Source organism: Protopterus annectens, chromosome 3.part1 (genome assembly GCF_019279795.1).
Source record: "Protopterus annectens isolate FY-2018-M chromosome 3.part1, PAN1.0, whole genome shotgun sequence".
Classification (NCBI taxonomy): domain Eukaryota; kingdom Metazoa; phylum Chordata; order Ceratodontiformes; family Protopteridae; genus Protopterus; species Protopterus annectens.
In genome coordinates, this window is record NC_056732.1 from 1,035,577,629 (window position 1) to 1,035,601,720 (window position 24,092).

The 24,092-nt window shown below is 40.6% G+C and overlaps 1 protein-coding gene across 2 annotated transcripts in view; it reads left to right on the forward strand.

Moving 5' to 3' along the window:
* The window catches only part of PTPN2 (protein tyrosine phosphatase non-receptor type 2), a 2,647,405-nt gene that overhangs the window by 1,360,085 nt on the left and 1,263,228 nt on the right, over window positions 1–24,092 (forward strand). For both annotated transcript variants that reach the window (XM_044067190.1, XM_044067189.1), the window contains exon 5: window positions 2,453–2,590. In XM_044067190.1, coding sequence (XP_043923125.1) covers window positions 2,453–2,590 — 138 coding nt within the window. The remainder of the gene's footprint in view (window positions 1–2,452; window positions 2,591–24,092) is intronic.

Sequence of the window (24,092 nt, forward strand, 5' to 3'; positions counted from 1 at the left end):
TATTTGGGTTCAGCAGAAACTAATCTATCCTTTTATGGCTCCTGTTCCTGTGATTTTAGATTTCTTAGTCTTTCTCTTCCAGAATGGAGCCAGCTATTCCACGGTGAAGGTTCAGTTAGCAGCCGTTTTGCATTTCCAGATTGGGGGAAACTATTCTTCTAAACTGTTAGTTTTTTCTCAGGGGCACATTTTTACTCTGTCTCCAATCAAGGCTCCAACTACCCCTTGGGATCTTTGGTTTTGCAAGCTTTGGTTCTTTCTAGCTTTGAACCGGCAGCTAAGTAGATCTGAAGTTTCTCTCCTGGAAAACAGCCCTTTTACTTACCACTACATTAGCAAAAAGAGCTTCTGAGCTCCAAGCCGTCTCTGCTAAACCTCCTTACTTGATATTCCGTTATGATAGAGTATCCTTACGGACCAGTGAATCCTTGTCTCCTAAAGTGGCCACAGAAAACATTATCAATCAGTCCATTTGTCTCCCGGTTTTCTTCCTCAATTTCCGGAACAAGGGAGAATACACTCTTTATCTTCTGGATGTTCGTAGGCAGTTAAGTTTTTATCTGGACAGGACAAAATCCTTAAGAAAATCTGACCAGTTGTTTATAGCCTTTTCAAAGATTAGGAAAGGCACAGCAGTTACTAAACTTACTCTGGCCAGATGGTTGCTAGAGTGCATCTCCTTTGTTTATTCCTTGCCAGGGTGTGTCAAAGCTCATTCTACGAGGTCTGTAGCGATTTCTCAAACTTTTTCCTCAAGAATGTCAGTTGATGATATTTGGGCAGCTGCCTCTTGGCCAAGGTCTCATACTTTTATTTCTCATTACAAACTAGAGATCATTTCTTGGAATAGAGCTGATTTTGGCTCTATGGTGCTTCGGAATATCCTTCCATAAGGGCCACCCTAGGGTTTGTGTAGCTGACGACTCTGTCCCACAGGTCGAAGAACAAATGAAAATGACAACATAAGATAAAGAAGTTGGGCTCATACCATAATGTTCCATCTGTTTTGTCCATTTTCATTCTTCCTCGACCTCCCCACCCTCCTTCCCCTTGCCTTCTTTTACACGTAGACCTGACGGAGTTGGTCTCTTTTAGGAACTGTAGTTCCTGTATGGAGTCTCTGAACCTTTTCTTCTTCTTCTGTGACTATGTAGATGTCTTAGCTGTATATTTTTTAGCAAACTCAATATGAGGTGTTCTGGGGGAAGGAGGCATTGTGGAATGGAGAGGTGGAGCTTGAGCTTCGAATCTTGGGCTTGGAAAGCGGCCGAGTTGGGTCTGAGACCCACAGGTTGAGGAAGAATGAAAATGGACAACACAGATGGAACGTGATGGTAAGAATATAACTTCTTTTTTTATGTTTTGTATTGTTATTAGTACCCAGGTCATGTTTGAAAAGGGTCGGTAGACCACAGCTCTACTACCTGGTTAAACAAATGGAAGTAAATGTACACAGAAAATGTATAAAAAGATTTACCACATTCAGACATACGCTTCTTCGTTTCCTTACTAGAGCCTCCTGCTTTTGTTTCATCCACTCCCTGATAATTTAACTGATCTACCTCCACACTTTATTTCATCTATCCACTGTACTTCATTATCACATTTCTGTCTATCACATGATCTCTTTACATCCTGTATATGTTGAATTGCTGCGGTGTTATTAAGTATACACTGACATTTTTGTTTTAATTCTCAAACTTGATTTATTTCAGTCCGGTCCGCTAATGATTGGCAGTAGATTTTCACAAACGCCGAGGTGCCAGCTCGACGTTCAACCTTCAACGAAGGCACGCCCATTTACGCATGTCTTTCGAACGCCCACCCAACCGCGGGGAGGACATGTAGACTCCACACAGAAGGCACTCCCCACACTCCAGCCGAGAATCGAATGGGAGAACCTCTTGCTGTGAGGCAACAATGCTACCGCTGCACCACCGCGGAGGTCATTTTATGTATGTATATAGAGTAAAATATGTTACATTTTGTGATGGAACTGTCTAACTTAAGGTGGCAGCTTCAGAAACTGCTGTTAAGCTGTTAATTTTAGAACTTACTGCCAAATACCAATATAAAGAAGTAAACAAACTTGTTTTTCTGTTTGCATTTGTCTATGATAATCTGTAGTAGAGAACTAAGAAAGGATGTAATGTAAAGTAATGTGCATGTAAATGTTGATTTATGTGTTATGTATTATTGCAAATATCTTCTGAATTTGTTTATTTCCAGATAGTACATATACATAGTTGTCTGTTTGACGTCTGCCATATAACGTTATTTAAAGTGGAGCATAGCTTTTTCCAGCTCTCACACTATGCAAGAAGGAATCCAGCGTGTAGAAATAATTGATGAAATCATTTGCCTTCTCCTACCTGTTTCTTTACCATGACTGTTAATTTTGATGTTTACTAATAGATTACAGTTTTTAGTATATCCTTTCTGTATTATTTAGGTGAAATGTGCACAATACTGGCCAATGAAAAAGGATAAAGGAATGACATTTATGGACACAGGCTTCCATGTAACACTGTTATCTGAAGATACAAAGTCATGCTATACAGTGAGAGATCTAGAGGTGGAAAATATGAATGTAAGCTAAATAATTTGTTTATATAATTTTGTTTTAAATGACCAATGCATTGTTGGGCAGAGTTTGCTAATTGTTTAGCTGTTGTTTTTATTTCTAGATTTTAATGTGTCTGTATTTGCCCATTATTAAAGGTTTTTCTTTTTTGTCCGAAAGAAAAGTCTCTAGAGTAGATTAGATCAAGATAACATTTACTTAATATTTTTTTCAGCCAAATTTCAGCTTTTTTTCAGTATACATACAGCTGCATTCATCAATGTCGATGTCCAGTAATGCCTGTAGTTTCAGAATCTTCTGTCCTTCGCCAGAGTATAAGATTGTCTTCTTCAAAAAAGGCGTGTTTTTAACTTTAGAGGGGAGTACTGCAAAGATATTTCTTAGGACCTTTACTCCTATGTTGTAAGGGATATGTAGCAGACTATTGGGGATTTGTCATTTTATCATGCAGATGGTGCTTTTAATATACAGGCTAACTGTAATGCTGAGCAAATTTACAGTTTGTTTCAGAGTACTTTACATCTGGTAGAGATTTGGCTGGTAAACTTGTTAACCTCTAATGCTGTATTATTTTGTCTAACTGGAAGAACCCTCAAAGTGGATTAGCGGGTGTGTTATCTTTTGCCATTAAGTCGGTTTACTATCAAAATTTGGAATGGCAGTTGTGCAAATGCCATGTGGTCAAAATCGCAGTTCTCAAGGTTCACAATGCTGAACTGAAGTAGTACGAAGCATAATAACAAAAGTAACGCTGCATTTGTTATTTTGAGTTTGGCATTGTGAGTGGAGATTGCAGTACAGTGGGGATTGGGGAGTTTACATTTTTCCTCACTGTAGTACGATCTCTGAGTTTGTATATATATAATATGCACGGGGTGCCCCCCACATGGGAGGTGCAGGGGTGCTTGCCCTCCTGCAAAATGTAACTGCTAACAGCTGCTTTCGATTCTGACCGTTCAGAGTTGTGAATGGGGACATCGCGGTTATCAGTTCCGAGATTTTGTACAAAACGTTGAGTATATTTTCATCTGTTAGGTTCAGCATTGTGAATAAAAGCACAACTGGCATTCCAGATTTTAATAGTAAACCCATTAAGCCAACTATCAGTTGGCAAATGCTGCTATTCAAAACACACTTCACTAGAGGAATGCCTACTTCTAATGCTTGCTCTAGGAATACCTCTGGTGCAGAGAGCTGGGCTTTAGCCACTTGGTTGTCAGCATACACCTTCTCCAAACTTTATGGTCTCTGTCATAATTCTGAGAGTCAGGCCATTCCTCCACAGCTATCGTCTTAGCTTTAGGCTTGATCACTATTCTGAGCCCTTCCACTTTGCTGATACTGCTTGAGATTCTTCCAAGCCTAAAACTGATCAGGCAGAGTTCTATTTCAGTAAAACATCTGTGTTCTACCTTTATCAGTTGATCTATGTGATACCCCCCATGATAAGTCAGGAATATTCTTCTGCCATCCCCCTGTGGGTTACTGGACATTTGGTCAGCTTTTGCTGCTAATTGAGTTACTTGCAAACTAGACTATATCTTTTCTTACTTATCGTGTTTATTTTGTCTGTCAGTGTGGTGCCAAATCTGTGTTAGTTCTTAATCTGAGGGTAACTTAAGGTGGTTGAAAGGCAAACTGGTGGGCTCCAAGGATAAATGCACCAACTTCACAGTTAAATCCACCATCCATACCTCTCAGTTTTCCTGAATTTTGCCGAATGTTTAGATTTCCCTCATATTTTGGTCTGTTCCTCATAAAATTTGTGGTTTTCTTGGCAATCACTGGTGAATGTTGTCACTAAATAATGAGAAATAGTTGAGTTGCGGTCTTCATATTCTTAAGAAGATATTTGCTAATTCAAAATATGTCATTTTACCAACTTTCTAAATTTATACGAGCAGTAACGAAAATGTAAAATCTGTCCCTAATTTTGGACTTTTGCCCCCCCCCCCCCCACACACACACACACACATTTTTTAGGCTTTGTCCAGATATTCAGATTTCTTGTGCTAAGCGATTGAGAGGTATGCCACTATCACATACTGTTAGGCGGTGATCGTTAGAAGAGAAGCCATTAGTATGACTGTATGCACATTGTATGTTGGAGTACTGAGTATAGTAAAAGCTGTTTGGTCCAAGTATGACACACACATCTGCCAGATGTAATTATTCAGTTTGTAATTAAGTTGTTTGCAGTAGCTGTTAGTATTAATGGATTCTTCTCCCATAATACAGTTACATAGTCCCCACTTCTACATCTGTTGTTGTTCTACTTGTTATACAGTTCATATTTGTTAATGATGCCATATGTTGGTTGCAGTTAGTCCTAGAAAAGTTACATTGTATTTACCTGCTGGTTTTAAAAATATTGGCAACTACCACTCTTATATTTTCTGAAGGATGAGATGATGCTAACACCTTAGCATACCCTTGGTAATTTAAAATATTCTTGTTGTAAAAGGTTTTTCTTAAATGCAAAACATGCCTTGAGGAAGCAGAGTTGAAAATGATCTCACTCTCTCAATATGGCGATGAAGCACATTAATGTTCTGAGAAAAAATATGCTTGTAGAGTGTACTGCAGAAGTGTTATCCAAAAGACTAATGCTTATTGTAGCTGGCCACAAGCATCATTTAAAGATGAAGTTACACACTTGCATTTTCTTGACACTATAGATTCCTAAGGTGGTGGTATTTACTACATTTCCTGGACAAATGTAGGTAATGACGGACTTGCATTGCTCTTGGGAGGAATAGTTGTGGTAGCAAGTGTGGTTAATGTGCATATCTAGTGCCTCTGAAAAGAGCATGTAGAGAAATGTCTGTTGTTATGAGTGTGCAAATGAGTTATGTTTGCATTGGTTTATTGTTCAGAAAAGTTGTGAGGGTTGACCAAGCACGAGTTAAAGTGATTTCAGTAAGCACATATTCCAGCATAGTCATTCTCCAGTCTTAGATGCTACTGTTCTGTTATGACTTCTGCATAGTAATTCTAGACATGATGGATGCCTACTAGCATACTTGCATGCAAGAACTGAGCAGGTGTCTGCATTTTTGCCTTGCATTATTGGTACTGGAAACGTCCTTTTCTCCTTTTTTCTGGCTCCAAGTGTTCATTAGAATGGTGATGCTGAATATGTTTTACCCCAAGAGCCCACTAATTTTCTCATACCTGGCTGCTGGTTGACAGTGGCCTTTTTTTCTATGCTCTTCCTCGACAGCCTTGACATTGATGTTGCAGTTTTGCAGTCTAAGAGTGACACTGAACTGAGAGAAATTTTCTTTCAGCAGAACTGCCTGGATACTTGCCAGTGGCGCTCCCTCCTTCCTGCATTGTGGGTTCAGGTGATCTACAGAGACTTCATGACTCTCATGATGTTATCATTAGATCATTGCTGCAATAGCCTTAAGCAGTGAGGGATGTCCTGCCAAGGATTGTACCAGCCATCCAACCTTTCGAAGCTTTAAGACTCCTTTCACATGTCCTATCCACTGGTATGCATGGGAGATGCAAAGTAAAACCAGTCGTTAGGGTACCAGAACTTCAGAACTTTCTTGCCAGCAAAGAGTGCACTTCTTTGTAGGCTTTGGGTGATAAGCAAAAAACAATGGCCAGGAAATCCAAGAAGTTTTTTTATTCAACCAACTGAATACTCTGATGCCTCGGCTAAAAAAGCCTTCAAGGAGTAAAACAGTACACTGAATGATAGCAACAATTTATATAAAATGCTCACCAATAATTCAGTTAAGCAAGCCAATTACATATTCAAATAAGCACCCTCCAATTAAAATCTTAAAAATTTCCTGGCCGTTGTTTTTTGCTTAATACGGGTTTGTTCTATTGTATTATTTGGGTGATAAGCAGTTGACTAGCATTCCATCTAAGCTGGACAGATAAGTTCCCCATTGGGGATTACCTTCCACACAATTATTTTGGTTGGTATGTGTTTTGCTCTTTTGAATAATTTATTTGAGGGCATTTTTGCCCTTGTGTCAAGGTTGTATTGTTGGAATTCTCTGAGGGAATTCCCATGTAAAATAATATTTTCTTGTAGAAACAGTAATATTTCACTACAAGTGTTTTTTTCTGTTGGGCTTGTACTTTAGTTGCTAGGTTGGTCATTGGTAATTTATTTTTACAAAATGTGTACTTTTTCTGTCAGAAATTGTGACCAACCCTTTGCAGCTACGCTAACTGCTTTTCATGTAGTATTTTTGGCTGTAAACCAGTCCTGACTCTCTATGGGGATTCCCTAACTTTTTGGTCATATTTTGTCCGTTTTTGTAAGGAAATGTATACTGCTTATGCATTGCCTTGTTGTAAGGGGCTAGGGCAAGTGTATTCGGTGTATTAGTGTTACTAAACATTTTTACCTTGGCATTTTCTGAGTAAAAATATAGTTATGATCAAGTCTTATTGGCTCTACTATCTGCCTGTGAGACTCTTTTGTCAGCTAGGACGTTGGACAGAGTCCCACTAAGACTCTTGATCCTTCCCTGTGTAATAATAAGAAAAAGGTTATGTAGGAAGCTTTGGTTTTCAGTCCAGTTTCCCCCTTGCCTCAGCTGCTTATGGGTGATACTGCTGTGGCTGTCAGTTGTTCCTCAGACCACTCATCTTTTTCTCCTGGCCCTTCTGATGTTCTTCCTCAAAATGCCACCATGAACTGGGGTCAGGCATGTAATCTGTGGCTGTACAGTTGCCTTTGCTAGGGAAGGGTGAACCATTCTTGCCAGCTTTGGGGAAGGATTCTCCTTCTCTGTACCACACTGAGGAGCCCAGGGTAGGGACTGTCTGTTAAGTGACTCCTTTTTGGGGGGGGGTTCACCTAGGAATAGAAAGCATAAGCCCAGATATATTGTTCCTGTTCTGAAGCAAATAACAGTGCAGGTTTAGCAAATTTATTATTTCTTCCATATCAGATTCTGATTCTTCCACGGCAGGGCTAGCCACCTGGCAGTGTAAACCTTGGCTGTAGGTGATTGTTGCTGTTGAAGTGACACCCCAACCCCATGTGCAAAAATGGCAAAAAGGGGCTGTGGATAGACTGGATGGATGAATAGATAGATCAGATTCGGATTCTCAGTCTGAGGGGACATAATTGATACTGGGACTGTCGTTCTAATATCCCCTCACTACAGGGTCTTCTGAGTCTGAAGAGAGCCTTTTCTCATATTTCCCTACTGAAGAATGGTCTTTTTTCTAATACTGTTGCAAAAATGAGGGATTTTATTTTCAGTGGAAACAAAAAGGCATGTCTGAATCACAACAAAGATATTATGATTTATTATAGGTAGATTTAACTCAACCTGCACCTGCTCCTGTTTTGCCAGCCTACAGTTTTCCAGACAGTCATCCATCTGCTCCTAAAAAGTCTGATAAGTTGTATTAAGTGCCTCAGCCCATATGTTTTTTATTTCTAACCATAGGGCAGATCTTGTAGTAATTTCCTTGTCAAAGTCAGCTTTTGCTAAGCTTCTTTCAGCAGCCAGCCTTATGCCGGCTAATAAAATGGGAAAGTTAGATTGAAAAAAAGGTTTATTCAGTTACTAGGCTAACTGCCTTTGAGCCAGTTCTAAGCCTACCCAGTTTCCCTGTTTATGCTCTAATGAACCTATCCCATTTAGTTAGAGATTGGTCTTACCCATCCCATGGTCGATAATTACATACTATTCCTAATGAGAATAACTGGGATTGTACCATAGATAATTTAAGGGGACCTGTGCATGGGATAAAGCATTTAAGAGCTCCCTCTGCCCATTATTAGTACAGGGAGCACTCCTGGGATAAAATTTCTGTTTCCCATCCATAGATCCAAGTTACAGTTGAATATGGATAGGGATGAACTTTGTTTTGTGTGCATGGGGAGTCTGCTTCAGAGCAGTGGTATCCTCTGTGAGATATACCTGACCCTCCAAACCATTCTGTTGATGTTGCAGAAGAGGTTTAGATCCCTAGACCAACTATTTCTGATTCCATTTGACTTGCTGATGTGCAGTGAAACCATCTGTTTTGGTTTTGGGGATGCCATCTTATGCCAGACACAGGTCACCTCTTAACAGTTTGTGGGATGCTGAGTACAGTGACAGGGCTTTGAGTCTGTCCATGTAGGACATGTTGTTGAGACCTTGTATCCTTTTAATACGGTTTCCTTGAGTGTTCTAGTTTTTGCATGTTTCTGGACAGATACATGTCAAAGGGGACTGTGACTATGTGAGGTATTGCCAGCTATACCAGGAGAACTAGGGCAGTGGATGTGTAATATATGCCAACACAGCTAGCTGGAATTTTGTAAAGAATTGCATGTCATTTGTATATCAAACTGATTTGTACAGATGCTTGTGTTAAAGATGTATTTGTAAAGCTGCTTGTGTTAAAAATATACCAACAGTGTGCCTTGCTGGACAGAAAAAGAAGTATACATGTATTATTGTAACTGTTGAAATGGATATATTGTAACAAAGGATACTGGAAGAGAAGGGGTTAAGCTCAGTTCAGCTGCAGCTAACTTTGAAAAATATTCTGAAATTAAATTACTGGGCCTGGGCCATAAAGATTGTATCTTACAACTTTCAGTACAGCCAGAGACAAAAAGTCTGTACTAGGAAGCTTTCTGTATTGGCTTTGGGGTTAACTAATTGCTCCTCTGGAAGGGTGGAGGTTTGAAATTGTTTTATGTTTCCAGAAGCCACGCCATATCTTAGCAAGCTCTATGTGTGTGCATTATTGACACATATGTGCTAAATCCTGATAGCTTCTAGACAAGGGGCTAACATGGGAACCTGAAGTCAGATGACCAGATGTATGTGATGTCATTCTGTAATCCATCACTAAAAATGATGTTTTAATACTAGGTGAGACTGAAGTCTCAGAGCACTTTGTGTTTTGGAACCTGACAAAGAAGAACCCCATACCTACTTCATCTTGCCTTACTCTAAGAAAGGGAACTGGGGAATAGTAATTCTTTAGATCAGTCAGGAAAATGTAGTGAGATTAGTTTTGTACTGTTTTTCTGTATATGTGTGAATCTATTCATCTGTGTTGTTTTAATATTTCCTGTGATTGAAACAGTGGTGATTATTGTAATTAGATATGTAGTATTTTCATTTTTTTTATTATTTATCATTAAACATATTTACACTTTTCATTGTGGCTGGTCCTTTAGAGAATATTTTAACCTTGAAGAGTACTCCTATCTATCCGGTGACTCTGTGGCCACTCCTGAAACCCTCACTGCATTGGCCAAACAGTATAATTTGTACTGATAATAATTTCACTCAGAATATTTGGGTACCGTTCTAAAAACTTTAATATAGCTTTGGAGTGTCTGATGGCAGTATCTACCTTATAGTCTAGGCAGAAGGGGGCATCGCTAGTAAATCTGTGTTATCTTTTCCCATGTGTGTGTGTGTGTGTGTGTGTGTATGAGAAAATCAAATCTCAGAGTGTCTGTGTCAGTTACTTAGAGCAGGGACACGAGGCACTGGTTTCACAAAGAGGGTGCTGGAGGACTTGGCTTGGACACTTGGCTGAGGACTCAACTCTATAGCTGTTTTAGTGGGGAGACTCAATGGGACACTGGAGAGACAGAGAGAGAGCAAAAAAATCCAGATGCCGGACTGAGTGTGTTCTCTGTGTGCTGTTAAGGAAAATTACGTTTGGTGCAGAGAGCTACATCTGGAAATACTGTGTGCATCCATTTTTGTTCCAAGTGAATGTCCGTCTACAGTATTAGTGGTGAGGATTCAGGCTCCTTGATTACTGGCCCAGAGAGAGGATGTCACATATTGGTGAGCAGTGGTGAGTGGATAGTAATTGAACGTCTGTAACCATACACAGTTGTCACTGAAGGTGGTTGTACTCTCAAGCAGCCACAAGGTAAACATACAGAGTTTCATTTCACAACGGTCTTATTTATTTATTTTTGTTTAGTTTTGTCAGGGAAAACAGGCAAAGATGTCAGCAGAGGATTATGGCAAGCTGACAAAGGACCAGTTGGCCAAGGTGTGCAAAGCCAAAGAACTGGTGCATGCCAGCCTGACTAAAGAGGAAATTATTTCAGCCTTAGTCACAGCTCAGACCAGCAACCAGGAGGATAACCAGCCTGGTGATAGGAATTTGCAGCCCTCAGAAACAGGACAGTTCACCTTTTCCTCAGAGGACTTAAAAATCAGTCTGCAGTTAGAGACTTGAACTGGAGGCCAAATGTTTGGAATTAGAATCAGCAGAGAGACTGCGTCTTTCGGAGCCTGAAGAATAGGAGAAACAGATGGAATTAGAATCAGCAGAGAGATTGTGGCATTTGGAGGCTGAAGAAAATGAGAGAAAGTGTTAACATTTATTTATTTATTTATTTATTGCATTTGTTTACTGGGAAAGTCCACTGGGCCTAAAATGAACCCATTTTCAGTGGAGGCCCAGGGAGAAAAGCTCCACGTTTAATTACATACAAGGAAATATCGCACACAATACAGAGTATATAAACAGTAGTAGTACATTAAAATAAAATTGATAACAGTGAAGAATACTTTACAATCATGGTATAAATGTAGAAATAGAAAATAGTATGCATTCAAATAACATATTCGTATAAATGTATATGTGGAATTTTTAGCAGTGAGGAGAATGAACTTAAAAGGTAAAAATAGAAGGAGACGGATGGGCTATGGTAGGGATAAAGCACGCTAAAGTGACACCAGGAGTTAGCAAGGTAGAGAGAAGGGGAAGATATACCAGTAATTGAATGGAGAAGAGTAAGGATCCAGAGAGGGAAGTCAGGTTTTGGGGTTATCTGTTAGGGTGCAAGTGCATAGCCAGTGAGAAGAGAGATGTAGTCTGAGGGATTTTTTAAAGGAAGTAGGATTACTAATAGTCCTGATTGAAGGAGGGAGATTGTTCCATAGCTTGGAGGCAGTAAAAGAATACATTTGGCCAGCTGAGAGCTTAGGTTTATCAACATTCAGTAACATTTTATTTTCAGACCTAAGGTGTCGATTAGGATGGTACATGGTCAATATGGAGGAGAGGAATGAGCAGGTTGCTGGGTAGTAAATAAGTTTATGGGCAGTAGTTAATTGTAGGTAAGTGAGGTAGTGAGGGAATTCGAGCCAATTTAGTTGATGCAGAGAGGAACATTGGTGGGTGGAGAATTTAGCATTTGTAACAAATTTGGCAACTTTGTTGTAGCACAAGTCGAGTTTAGTTTTCAGGGAGGACTGAATATTGGTTAGGATGGGGGCACCATATAAGAGAGTTGAGGGCAAGAATGATAAGGCAAGAGCCTTTTTAGCAATGAAGCTACGAAAATAGTTGTGCCTGTAAAGGACTTCTAGCTTTTGATGTTTTTTTTTTGATGCTACTGTAGATATGAAGGTCAAAAGCAATTTGGTACTAGGGACGACTTCAGTGATTGTGTTATTTTGAGAGTGAACAGAGAATTCAGACTTGTCAACAGGGCTAAATTTTTTGGGGGGTAAATATTAAGAGTTTTTTTTATTGGGGTTGAGAGAGAGAGATGGATCTGTGACAACCAGGTTTCGGTTGAAGTAAATGCTTCTTGGGTAAGATGCTGTAGTGCAGAGACAGATTTAGAAGTGCAGATAATAGAATTCTCTGCATATTGGATAACAGTACTGTGGGTAAGAGTGGTATGAAAGTTATTGACAGATATACTGAATAAAAGGGGATGCAGTATAGATCCCTGGGGTACCCCTGTGTTTGTATTGATGAAAAGGGAGAAGGAGTGCTGCCATATAGTAGATTGCTGCCTATTGCTGAGATAGTTAGAAAACTAGTGTAATTTAGGGGGAGAGTACCAAGGTTGGAGAGTGGAAAACTGTATCAAATGATTTTGATAGATCAAGGAACAGTGCAGGGACTATGGAGCCAGCATCTCAAGCTCTGTTTACTGTGTCCAGGAAGGAAATGAGGGCGCTGCTATTGCTATGTCCAGGCCTAAAGCCATGTTGAGTGGAGGAAAGGAGTTAGTGTTTAACCAGCTGATTAAGGAGCTGATTGCGACTGCACTTCTCTAGTGTTTTGGAGATGGGCGAAAAAATGGCGATAGGCCGGAAGTTTGAGATGTCAGAGTTGTTACCACCTTTATGCAGTGGGAGAACAAATGCTTTTTTTCCAGATATCAGGTGTACATGATTCCTGAATGGACCTATTGATGAGCATGCTGATGGAGTATGCAATGGAGGAGGCTGATTGTTGTAAGAATTCTGCAGGTAAATTATCTGGGGCGTTTGTACATGGTTTTAGTTTATGAAGAAATTTTTGTATGGTTGAGGTTGGTATGTGCGAGAGTGAGAAAGTAGGTAGAGGAGTAGACGGGGAATGTACTAGTAGTAGTTCTAGTGGGTCTGTGTTGATATGTGGGAAGGTGGTAGTAAGCTTAGCAATGATGCCAATAAAATATGAGTTAGAGTGAGGCTAACTCAGAGGGTATTTTTTCTGGGTTTAGGCATGGATTACTGTTAGTTCCTGGATGGAGTAGGGAGTTGATTGCTCCCCAAAATTTCTTAGGGTTTTATTTATGTTGGTTTTGGAGGGTTTGGAAGTATTCATCTGAAGTTGTAAATCTTTATTCATTCCTTACTGTTAGGACTTCGGTTCCGTCCTCAGAACCGACACGGCCGTTACCAAGCTCACGCCAGCCAAACACTCTCAGCTAAGCCCTACCCACAATTCCCCACTCATAGTCTCTTCAGATCTCGTTTGCCGCGTTCCTCGTCAGGCGTGCCAAGCCTTCTCTCAAGCTAAGTGTAGTGTTTTTTGTGATTTACCTTCCTCTAGTCAGTTTTCCCTTAAGATTATCTCTTATTGCGGACAATCTGAGCAGGAACATTTTGATGCCTCACGAGTGGTCCCTCTGGCCTATAATAGCGGATCAGATCTTCCGCCATTGGGGTAGGCCTTGCTGCGACTTGTTTGCTTCTCCCTCAAACAATAAATGCAGAAGCTATTTTGCCCTAATCCCCCCTCAGGGAGAGTTACCGAGGGATGCTCTGACGCACGATTGGCTCCTGGGTCTGCTGTAAGCCTCTCCCCTGTTTCCTCTCATCCTGAAATTCCTCCAGAAAGCTCAAAGGTTGAGAAGCAGAATGATCCTTATTTCCCCTTATTGGACCCGTCAAGTCTGGTTCCCTTTCTTATGGCCTCATCTGATTCACAGCCCATGGATCCTGGATCACTCCTAAGGTCTGCTGTCTCATCCTCAGGGACTGATTCATCCCAGTTTCCACAGCCTGAAGCTCACAGCTTGATTTCTACACTTCCGATGATTGCCAGACTACCTGATATTTCATCCCCTGTTCGCGAGATTCTTCTGGCTTCACAAAAACCTTCCACCAGAAAAATTTATTCTAGTAAGTGGACTAGGTTCTCTAGATGGGCCAAAGAACATAACATAGACACCTTTTCCATGCCTATTCAGAAGATCCTACAATATCTCACTACCCTATTGCACGCAAGAGCTTTAGCATCGACAGTTACAGTACATTTAGCAGCTATTGCAAAATTTCACAATAGAATTGACAGTTCATCTGTTATGCCACATCGATTATGCAAAACCTTCATGAAAGGAGTATTACATATTAAACCTCCTGTCAAGCTTCCTATAGAACCTTGGGACCTGACACTGGTGCTTCAGTCGTTAACAAGTCCTCCTTTTGAGCCTTCTAATGCATGTGATATGAATTTTTTGTCTTGGAAAACTCTACTTCTAGTAGCCCTTACCTCAGCGAGAGGAGTATCTGAGTTGCAGGCCTTGAGTGTCAAGAGACCTTATTTGATTTTTCATAGGGAAAGTGTGTCCCTATGTACTGACCCCTTCTTTTTGTCCAAGGTCATTTCTGGGTTTTCCATTAATCAATCTATTGTCCTACCGGTTTTCTTCTCTCATCATTCAAATAGAGGGGAATACCTTCTGCATACCATCGATGTTCATAGGCAACTTCATTTCTACTTGGACAAAACTAAATCTTTCAGAAAAATGGATCAATTGTTTGTGGCCTTTGCAGGACCCAGATTGGGTAAGCCTGTCTCCAAAATGACTTTGTCTTCTTGGCTCAGAAACACCATTACTTTCATCTACCATCAGAACAAAGTGTCTTTACTTTCCAGAATAAAGGCCCACTTTGCTAGATTGATGGCTACTTCAGTGGTTTTTCATTCCAGAGCCTCTATGGATGATACCTGCGCAGCAGCCACTTGGGCAAGACCTCATACCTTTATCACTCATTACAGATTGGATTTGGCCTCCAGGGGATGAGCATCTTTTGGTTCTATGATGCTTAGAAATGCCCTTCCTTAGGGCCACCCAGGACTCAAGTAGCTGAGGACTCAGTCCTAACAGTAAGGAATGAATAAAGATTTACAACATCAGATAAAGAAGTTATGTCTTATCATAACATTTCATCTGTGTTGTAGATCTTTATCCATTCATTACTTCCCACCCTCCTTCCCCCTGCCCGGACTCCTGTGGACTTTAGGATTTCCGTATTAGTTAAGGTATTTGCTCAGACAGAGCCTCCTACTGTCACTTTTATTACTGCTACACTATCATGGCGGACAAACTCGATCTGAAGAGACTATGAGATGAGCATTGTGGGTAGGTCTTAGCTGAGAGTTTTTGGCTGACGTGAGCTTGGTAACGGCCGTGTCAGTTCCGAGGATCGAACCGAAGTCCTAACAGTAATGAATGAATAAAGATTTACAACACAGATGGAACGTTATGGTAAGACATAACATCTTTTTCTTTTTGTTTTTGACAACTAAACGTTTAAGCTGATTGGGAAGTTGTTTATATTGGATGAAGTAGGAAAGATTTTTGTTTTTCTGACAGGCTTTTCAGGCTTTGTCCCTGGAGGACATCATTTGCTTTGTGGACTTGGCAAGCCAGCTGGCATGTTTTGCCGTGACTCTTTTTAGCTGGAGAAGGACACGACTATTTAGGATCCTAAGAAATGTGGAATTGAAAAATTCCACAACTTCACTGAGTGGGAGAAATTTTTGGTGTATGTTTGGTATAGCGGTGGGCTTAAGTATTATGAATGCTGATGAGTAGACACTAATACTATTTGGGAGTGTGCCGGAGATTTTATTTGGGTCGGAAACCATGATCCAGTCCAGGATTGAACCTTTGTTATTCTTATTGTTAGGTCTGGTAATATCAGAAATTAGCTGAGTATAGATGTGAAGGTTAATGTTGGTAAAGGGGTTGTTATTAGAGATATCTAGCCAGTTAATGTTAATGCTGTCTAGGATGATTGTTTCATTTTTTATATTGTTGGTTGCCCAGCTAAGAATTTCTTCTGGAATAGAAATATTTTTGCCCAGAGGAATGTATATGAATGTGATACAAAGGCTTTTGCAGTCATTGAGTTTTAGGAAAGTAACAAGTAACTCTGCAGTGGAAAAGAGGGGAATAGGTTTTGAATACGGAATTACTGTAAAGGTGCTTGGGTATAATAAGGTGATGCCTCACCTTTTTTATTAAGTCTATCTGTTCTAAGGCATGAATAGTTTGGGGTAGAAATTCAGAATCCTTGATGCATGGTTTTAGCCAGGTCTCAGAGATGGAGGTAAAGTCTGGTTTATGTTGAATTAACCATGCGTGCAGATGAGGAATTTTATTTCTTATGCTTTGAAGATTGGTGGTGGTGAAGTTTAGGGATTTTGTGGAGTTAAGGGGATTATGAGATGGAGGAGAAGGGCCAGGGTTTGGATGTATATCACCACACAGGACTAGGTTAAAGTGAACAGGAAAAGTAACTGATTGGGGTTTCATTTCTGGGTTTTGGAAATATGGACAATTTATGGACAAAGTTACTAGGAAGGTTATGTTGTGGAGAGAGAATTGTCAGTTTCTTTTGCAAAATTAAGTCAGCGGCATACAGACTAGAGCAGATTGCAGAGTAGCTGGAGAGAGTGTGAATGTGGGTTGATGTTGTAGAGGTAGGTTTGGGAGGTATATAGATTGGGTGAAGTGATGAGAGTCTTAGAAGGAGAGAGAGGTAAACAGTAAATATAAAGAGAAAGATGTTGAATATGAGAGGCATTACTGAGAAGTGTGGAATATAATAAGGAAAGGATGAGTTTTGTGGAGTAATAGTGAGGACTGATAGAAAAAGGAGGAGAGATGGGGTTACAGGGAAGTAGAAAAAGGAGGAGAGATGGGGTTACAGGGAAGTATAGGTAGGTATGTAGGTGTATAAAGGTAAGGTGTAGGGATACCAGGGTTATGGATGAAGGCAGTTATAGAAGGTGGGGGTTGACTTAAGGGAAAGGTGTGGAAGTAGGATGTGAGTTAATTAGGAATAGGAGGAGTAGAAGAGAATGAGTGTATGCTAGAAATGAAAAGAGGGTTGGGTTGATAGATGGTAGGCTAAGTATGTGGAGTGTGGAGGAGAAGGGGTGTGATTGGAGGATGGATGAATAGGTGAGGCAAGGCTAGGTATAAATGTAATTGAAGAGGTGGGTGGTTGGGAATAGGGGTAGGGTAGAGGAGCAGAGTGATCCTGAGCACAGTGGGTTTGCCCAGCTGAAAGAGGCAAGAGTGCCAAAAAAAGAATCCGGTACAGCACTGGGATTGTTGTTAGCTAGCAGGTAAGTTTAACCTTGTTCAAGCATAATTTATATATATATATATATATATATATATATATATATATATATATATGTGTGTGTGTGTGTGTGTGTGTATATATATATATATATATATATATATATATATATATATATATGTATATCAAAAAGTGTTTTCTTTTTTTGTGTAATACATGTTAATTTGCTTTGTAATATACTGCTATCTAGTGGCTAAAGAGGGCAACGGCTTTAACTAAACTTACACGCATGAAACATGAATGAGAAACGAATTGGAATAAAGACGTTTACGGGGCAAGTCTATGGGAGCATGCAAGCCACTAACAATACAGAATATTACAGTAAAGAGTAAATGAAAACATGAGAGGGAGATGCTGACTCTTCCCCATGGTCATGGAGGTAATGGGGAAGGGAATAACTGAACCTCAGAAGCAATAAAAGTCAGTAAAGTTCTTCTACAGTTTACAGAGAGTGATAATTTTGATAGTTTTATTCGTATATTTGAAAAGAGTATGTAAACAGTATAATGTTGACCAAGGGCTCTGGGTACGGTTCCTGACCCCCTTACTTCACAGTAATGGTGTAACTGCTGTTTCTAAATTGTCTGATATTGATTGTTTAAACTATGATAAAGTAAAGAAATGTTTACTTGAATGATTTAAGTTAACACCTGAAGCTTACAGAAAAATGTTTTTTGAGCATAGACGCAAGGCAGATGAAAGTGTGTGCAATTATATTGCTGAGTTAAGCACTTATTTTCATAGGTGGGGGAGTGGGTGTCACGTCACCACTTTTAAAGGGCTGACAGACCTTTTGGTGAAGGAACAAACCCCTTAGCACTTTGGCTGAGGACATGAGAATCTGGTTGGCAGACCATGAGTGTAAGTCTGCAGATGAGCTGGGGAAAAGGAGGGATCTCTACTTAGCAAACAGTTCATCACTGCACAGCAAGGGGATACCCAGAGCTGCACATGGATATAAGGGAACCCATGGTGGGCAGACTAAACCATCCCAGCAGAGTCCACCAGTAACAGGGGAAGCCACTAGTTCAGGTACATGGCCAGGATCAAAGGTTAAATGTTTTAAATGTAAACAGTGGGGCCATATATCATATAGATGTCAGCAGAAGCAAGGTTGGGAACAAAAGGTGGGGGAGCCAGCAAATGGGTCTAACAGTATGCTAGTGGTAAGTTGTCTGGAGACAACAGGGTTACCAAACTATCACCAGAGGTTATATCCTATCTTAGTGGATGGAAAACAGGCCACAGCTAAGAGAAATACAGCCTCTGACATAACCATTGTGAAACCTGCAGTTGTTAAAGAGGAACAGTATTTGCTTGGGCAGTCCACTCCATTCAGAGCTTTATGAGGGACCCCATTCCAAATGCCTTTGTCCAGGGAGGGTGGAAAAGGAAGCAAACAAGTAGGTATGTTTGAAGATATCCCTGCAGATGTCGTGATAGGGAATGATTTTGATAATGCAGTACCTTGTATGCATGCAGTTACATGCACTCAGGCTTGGAGACAGACATGTAGGGCTGGTAGCCTGGGAGAGACTGAGACAGTCCCCACACCTGAAGCTGGGGCTGGTGAGGTGGTTATTTCAGGGAAGGAACTACCCTGTAGCAGTGAGCCTGAAGGTGAGCTACAGCTGCTGGTACGTACTGATGTTCCCTTGGATAGAGTGACTGCAAGGGCAGAGGTGACTGGTAGTACCCAGGCTGACAGTAAGGCACTCCTGTTAGAGGATAATGGACTTCCTGTGGAAATGGAGCTGGGAAGGTCACAAAGATAGGTTTGAGGCAGATTTAGCTGTCAGACCCTACAATAAGAGGCATGAGGGAGGTAGCTAGGGAGGCACTTGATCCTCAAAGAAAAGGGGAGTCTGTATACTGGAACAAAGGGTTACAGTATAGAAAGTAGACCCCTGAGGGAGGGCTAGTGGGTGAGGTAATACAACAGTTGGTAGTGCTTAGAACCTGCTGTCTGGCACTTCTTGTCATAGCCCATGACATTCCTTTTGCAGGTCATATGGGCATAAATCATGCCAGTAGATGTTATTATGCAGAACTTTTATTGGCCTGGGATTGCAAGGGATGTAACAGGGTACTGAGTGACCAGTGAACAGTGCCAAAAAGTAGGCAAGGCAGGAGACAAGGTCAAGGCTGCTTTGATGCCTTTGCCTATGATTGAAGCACTGTTTCAGAGGGTAGCTATGGATATTGTGGGGCCTCTGAGTACCCCAAGTTCCACAGGGCAGACGTGTATCCTGGTGGTAGCAGATTAATGGTACTAGATAGCCTGAGGCGGTGGTTCTGTTCTCCATCGAGACAGAGAAGGTGGCAATTACTTTGGTAGAGATTTTCAGCAGGGTAGGTTTCCTGAGAGAAATCTTGACTGGAAGAGGTGCCAATTTCATGTCAGATCTGCTGGCTTGCCTGTAGAAGCGTTGTGGGGTGAAGCATGTGAAGACAACCCCCTATCATCCCCAGACTAATGGTCTTATGGTGAGGTTAAACTCTACACTAAAAGACCATGCTGTGGGCATTTGTAGACCAGTTTAAGAAAGAGTGCGACAAATATTTCCCCCATCTGCCGTTTGCATACAGCAATGTACCCCAGGAATCCACAGGTTTTTCACCCTTGAGTTGTATGGGCATAGGGTGAAGGGGCCTTTAGATATGATTCGTGATGAGTGGGGGGGATGATTGTGAATCCCACAAGGAGTCTTTTGTGGTATGTGTCCTAAACCTCAGGAAAAAGCTTAGGGAGCTCATGAGCTTGACCCAGGAGAACCTGTCAGGAACACAGCAGCAGAAAAACGTCTGGTATGACAGGAATGCTCAAGCTCAGGAGTATGTTGTGGAACAGCAGGTGATGATTCTCTTTCCTGTTAGACACAATAAGCTGCAACCAGCTTGGGAGGGACCCCGTAAAGTGTTAAGGAAGGTCAGTGATGTTAACTACATGGTAGATCTGCTAAGCAGGAGGCAAGGGCACAAATTGTACCATGTTAACATGATGAAACCTTACCATGATAGGGATGCCCTTGTGTTAAGTATTTGCAGTAGGAGGCAGGAGGAGCCTGAGGGTGCTCTATAGCTACAGCAAGTCAGCCACAAAATGGTTGCAAGCATATATGACAGTGCAGCACCATAGTGGGGTTAGCATTGCCAATGCAGATGGGCTCTCAAGAGAGGGTATGGGTTAATGTATTCCCAGATGTGCTCTCAAGAGAGGTTATGAGTTAATGTATTCCAAGACAGGCCCATTCCTCTCAAGCAAAGTTTCTATAGGGTCACTTGAAAACTTATCTTGAGTCTTCAAAGGGGGGAGATGTGACGAAGTGAAGTATTGCCAGCTATGCCAGGAAAAGTAGGGCAGTGGATGTGTAAAATATGCCAGCACAGCTAGCTGAAATTTTGTAAAGAATTGCTTGTCATTTGTATATCAAACTGATTTGTACAGATGCTTGTGTTGAAAATGTATTTATAAAGCTGCTTGTGTTAAAAATGCACCAAAGGTGTGCCCTGCTGGAGAGAAAAAGAAGTGTGTATATGTATGTATATATATATATATATATATATATATATATATATATATATATATACAGAGAGAGAGAGAGAGGGATATATATATATATATATATATATATATATATGTGTGTGTGTGTTTGTGTTTGTGTTATTGTAACTATTGAAATGTATATATTGTAACAAAGGATACTGGAAGAGAAGGGGTTATCTCAATCCACCTGCAGCTAACTTTGAAAAAATGTTCTGAAATTAAATTACTGGGCCTAGGCCATAAATATTTTATCTTACATGTCTCAATGAAGCCAGAGACGAAAAACTTTGTACTATGAAGCTTTCTTTATTGTCTTTGGGGTAAACTAATTGCTAATCTGGAAGGCTGGAGGTTTGAAATTGTTTTATGAATTTCAGAAGCTGCAACAGATCTTAGCAAGCTGTGTGTGTTTGTGTGTGTGTGTGTGTGTGTGTGTGTGTGTGTGTGTGTGTGTGTGTGTGTGTGTGTGTGTGTATTATTGACACACATGTGCTAAATCCTGGCAGCATGGGAACCAGAAGTCAGGCGACCAACTAAAAATTATGTTTTAATACTAGATGAGACTAAAGTCTCAGAGCACTCTGTTGTTGGAACCTCACAAAGAAGGACCCCTCACCTAATTCATCTTGCCTTGCTCTACTAAGTGAACCAGGGAATAGTAATTCTTTAGATCAGTCAGGAAAATACAGTGAGATTAGTTAAGTACTGTTTTTCTGTATCTGTGTGAATCTATTCACATGTACTGTTTTAGTATTTCCTGTGATTGAAACTGTGGTGTTTATTGTAAATAGATAGTATTTTCATTTTCTTTTATTAATTATTATTAAACATATTTAAACTTTTCATTCTGGCTGGTTCTTTAGAGAATATTTTAACCTTTGAGAGTACTCCTATCCATTTGGTGACTCTGTGGCCACTCCTGAAAGCCTTACTGCATTGGCCAAACACTGTCATTTGTACTAATATTAATTTCACCCAGTATAATTGGGTACCCTTGTAAGAGCCTTAGAGCATCTGAATTTTGAGTGTCTGGTGGCAATAACTACATTATAGTCTGGGCAGAAGGGGGCATATCTAGTAAATCTGTGCCATCCTTTCCCAGGTGGGTGTGTGTGAAAATCAAATCTCAAATAGTGTGCGTGTCAGCTGCTTGGAGCAGGGACACAAAGCACTGGTTTCACAGTGTGTGTTCTGGAGGACTTGGCTTGGACACTCTGCTGAGGACGACTCATCTCTACAGCTGTGCAAGTGGAGAGTCTCACTGGGGCCCTGGAGAGAGAGAAAGAAGTTCTTATGCTGGACTGAGTGTGTTCCCTGTATGCTCTTAAGGGAAATTGCTCTTGATGCAGAGAGCTGCATCTGGAAATGCTGCGTGTATCTCTTTTTGTTCCAAGTGAACAGCCCTCTATAGTGTCAGTGGTGAGGATTCAGGCTCCCTGATTACTGGCCCAGAGAGGGAACATCACAGGGGCATTATATTCAGTGACTGGCCTAGTGAGTGCTGAGTAAAAGAGGATAATGACATCCCTAGATCTAGACACGATTTCTCATTTTATAGGCTGTGCACTATAGAAGGACTTTCGTACAACAGTGGACACATGTTGGTAAAAAGTTAGGACACTGTCTACATAATGTCCTAAATCTTGAACAACTGGATCAACTCTTAGGGGGGAATATTGTTAATATGGTAGTTTCCTGGGATAGATGATTCTGCCTTGGTGTTTGGAATTGTGAATGGTCAGGCACAAGTCTTTTAAGTTTTTGCCGGCTTCTTATGATAACTTGAGGAATTTAATTTCTCATCTTCCTCCCGCAGATTCTAAAGTTTCTGTTTTCTGTGCGTTCTGTTCCAGGAAATCAAGCTTTCTTTGAAATGTGCTTATGGCCCTGCTGATACTGTTTTCATATCTTCTGCAACTGCTACTGTATTGAGAAGATTTGCTTGGTTACATTGTGAAACTTTACCAGAGGATAGGCAGTTGAGATTGTCCTGATTCATGCTGCGGAGGAGTGCTCCATAAGCTTTGTCTATACACTTGCTTACTTTGACTCTCTCTCTGGTACATAGTTGACCCTAGCAAAACCAAGGTAGTAAAATTCAGTTATAGCCCTTCACCTAGGGCTCTACTGTATTCTAGTTGATACCGTCTCCATTAATTACTTGGGACTACACAAAGGCCCCACTCTGTTAACTTTCCTGGAGGGCACATATGAAGTAATTATGGGAAAGGTTAAAATATTTTCATGACTGTGAACTCATTTGTAGAGATTTAATACAAAGACCATCATCTATCATGTGGTAATTTTTTCCATTGGTCACAAACAGTGGATATAAAAAGTGTACACACCCCTGCTAAAATGCCAGGTTTTTGTGATATAAAAAATGAGACCACAATAAATCATTTAAAATTTTTCCCACCTTTAATGTGACCTATAACCTGTACAACTCAATTGAAAAACCATCAAATCTTTTAGGGGAAAAATATAAAAAATAAAAAACATACAATAATCTGGTTGTGTAAGTGTGCACACCCTTAAACTAATCCTTTGTTGAATCACCTTTTGCTTTAATTACAACATTCAGTCTTCTTGGATACACACTTGCCATCAATTAAAGAGACTCTGATTAACCCCAAATAAAGTTCAGCTGTCCTAGTAGGATTTTCCTGACTTTACTCAGTTGCCTACTACAGCAAAAGTCATGGTTTGCAGAGCGCTTACAAAGCATCACCGGATCTCATTGTTGAAAGGTATCAGGAGAAGGGTACAAAAAAATTTCCACAGCATTGGATATACCATGGAACACAGTGAAGACAGTCATCAAAAAGTGGAGAAAATATGGGACAACAATGACGTTGCACGGAACTGGACGTCCCTCCAAAATTGATGAAAAGACAAGATGAAAACTGTTCAGGGAGGCTGCCAAAAGACCTACAGCAACACTGAAAGAGCTGCAGGAATTTCTGGCAAGTACTGGTTGTGTACGTGACAACAATCTCCTGTATTCTCCATATGTCTGGGCTATAGGGTAGGGTTGCAAAACGCAAGCCTTTTCAATACACAGAAAAACATCCAGGCCTGGCAAAAAATTTGCAAAACAATACATCAAGTCTCCCAAAAACATGTGGGAAAATGTGCTATGGTCTGATGAGACCAAGGTTGAACTTTTTGGCCACAATTCCAAAAGGTACATTTGGTGCAAAAGCAACACTTTGCATCACCAAAGGAACACCATACCCATGGTGAAGCATGGTGGTGGCAGTATCGCTTTGGGGTTGCTTTTCTTCAGCTGAAACTGGGGCTTTAGTCAAGGTGGAGGGAATTATGAACA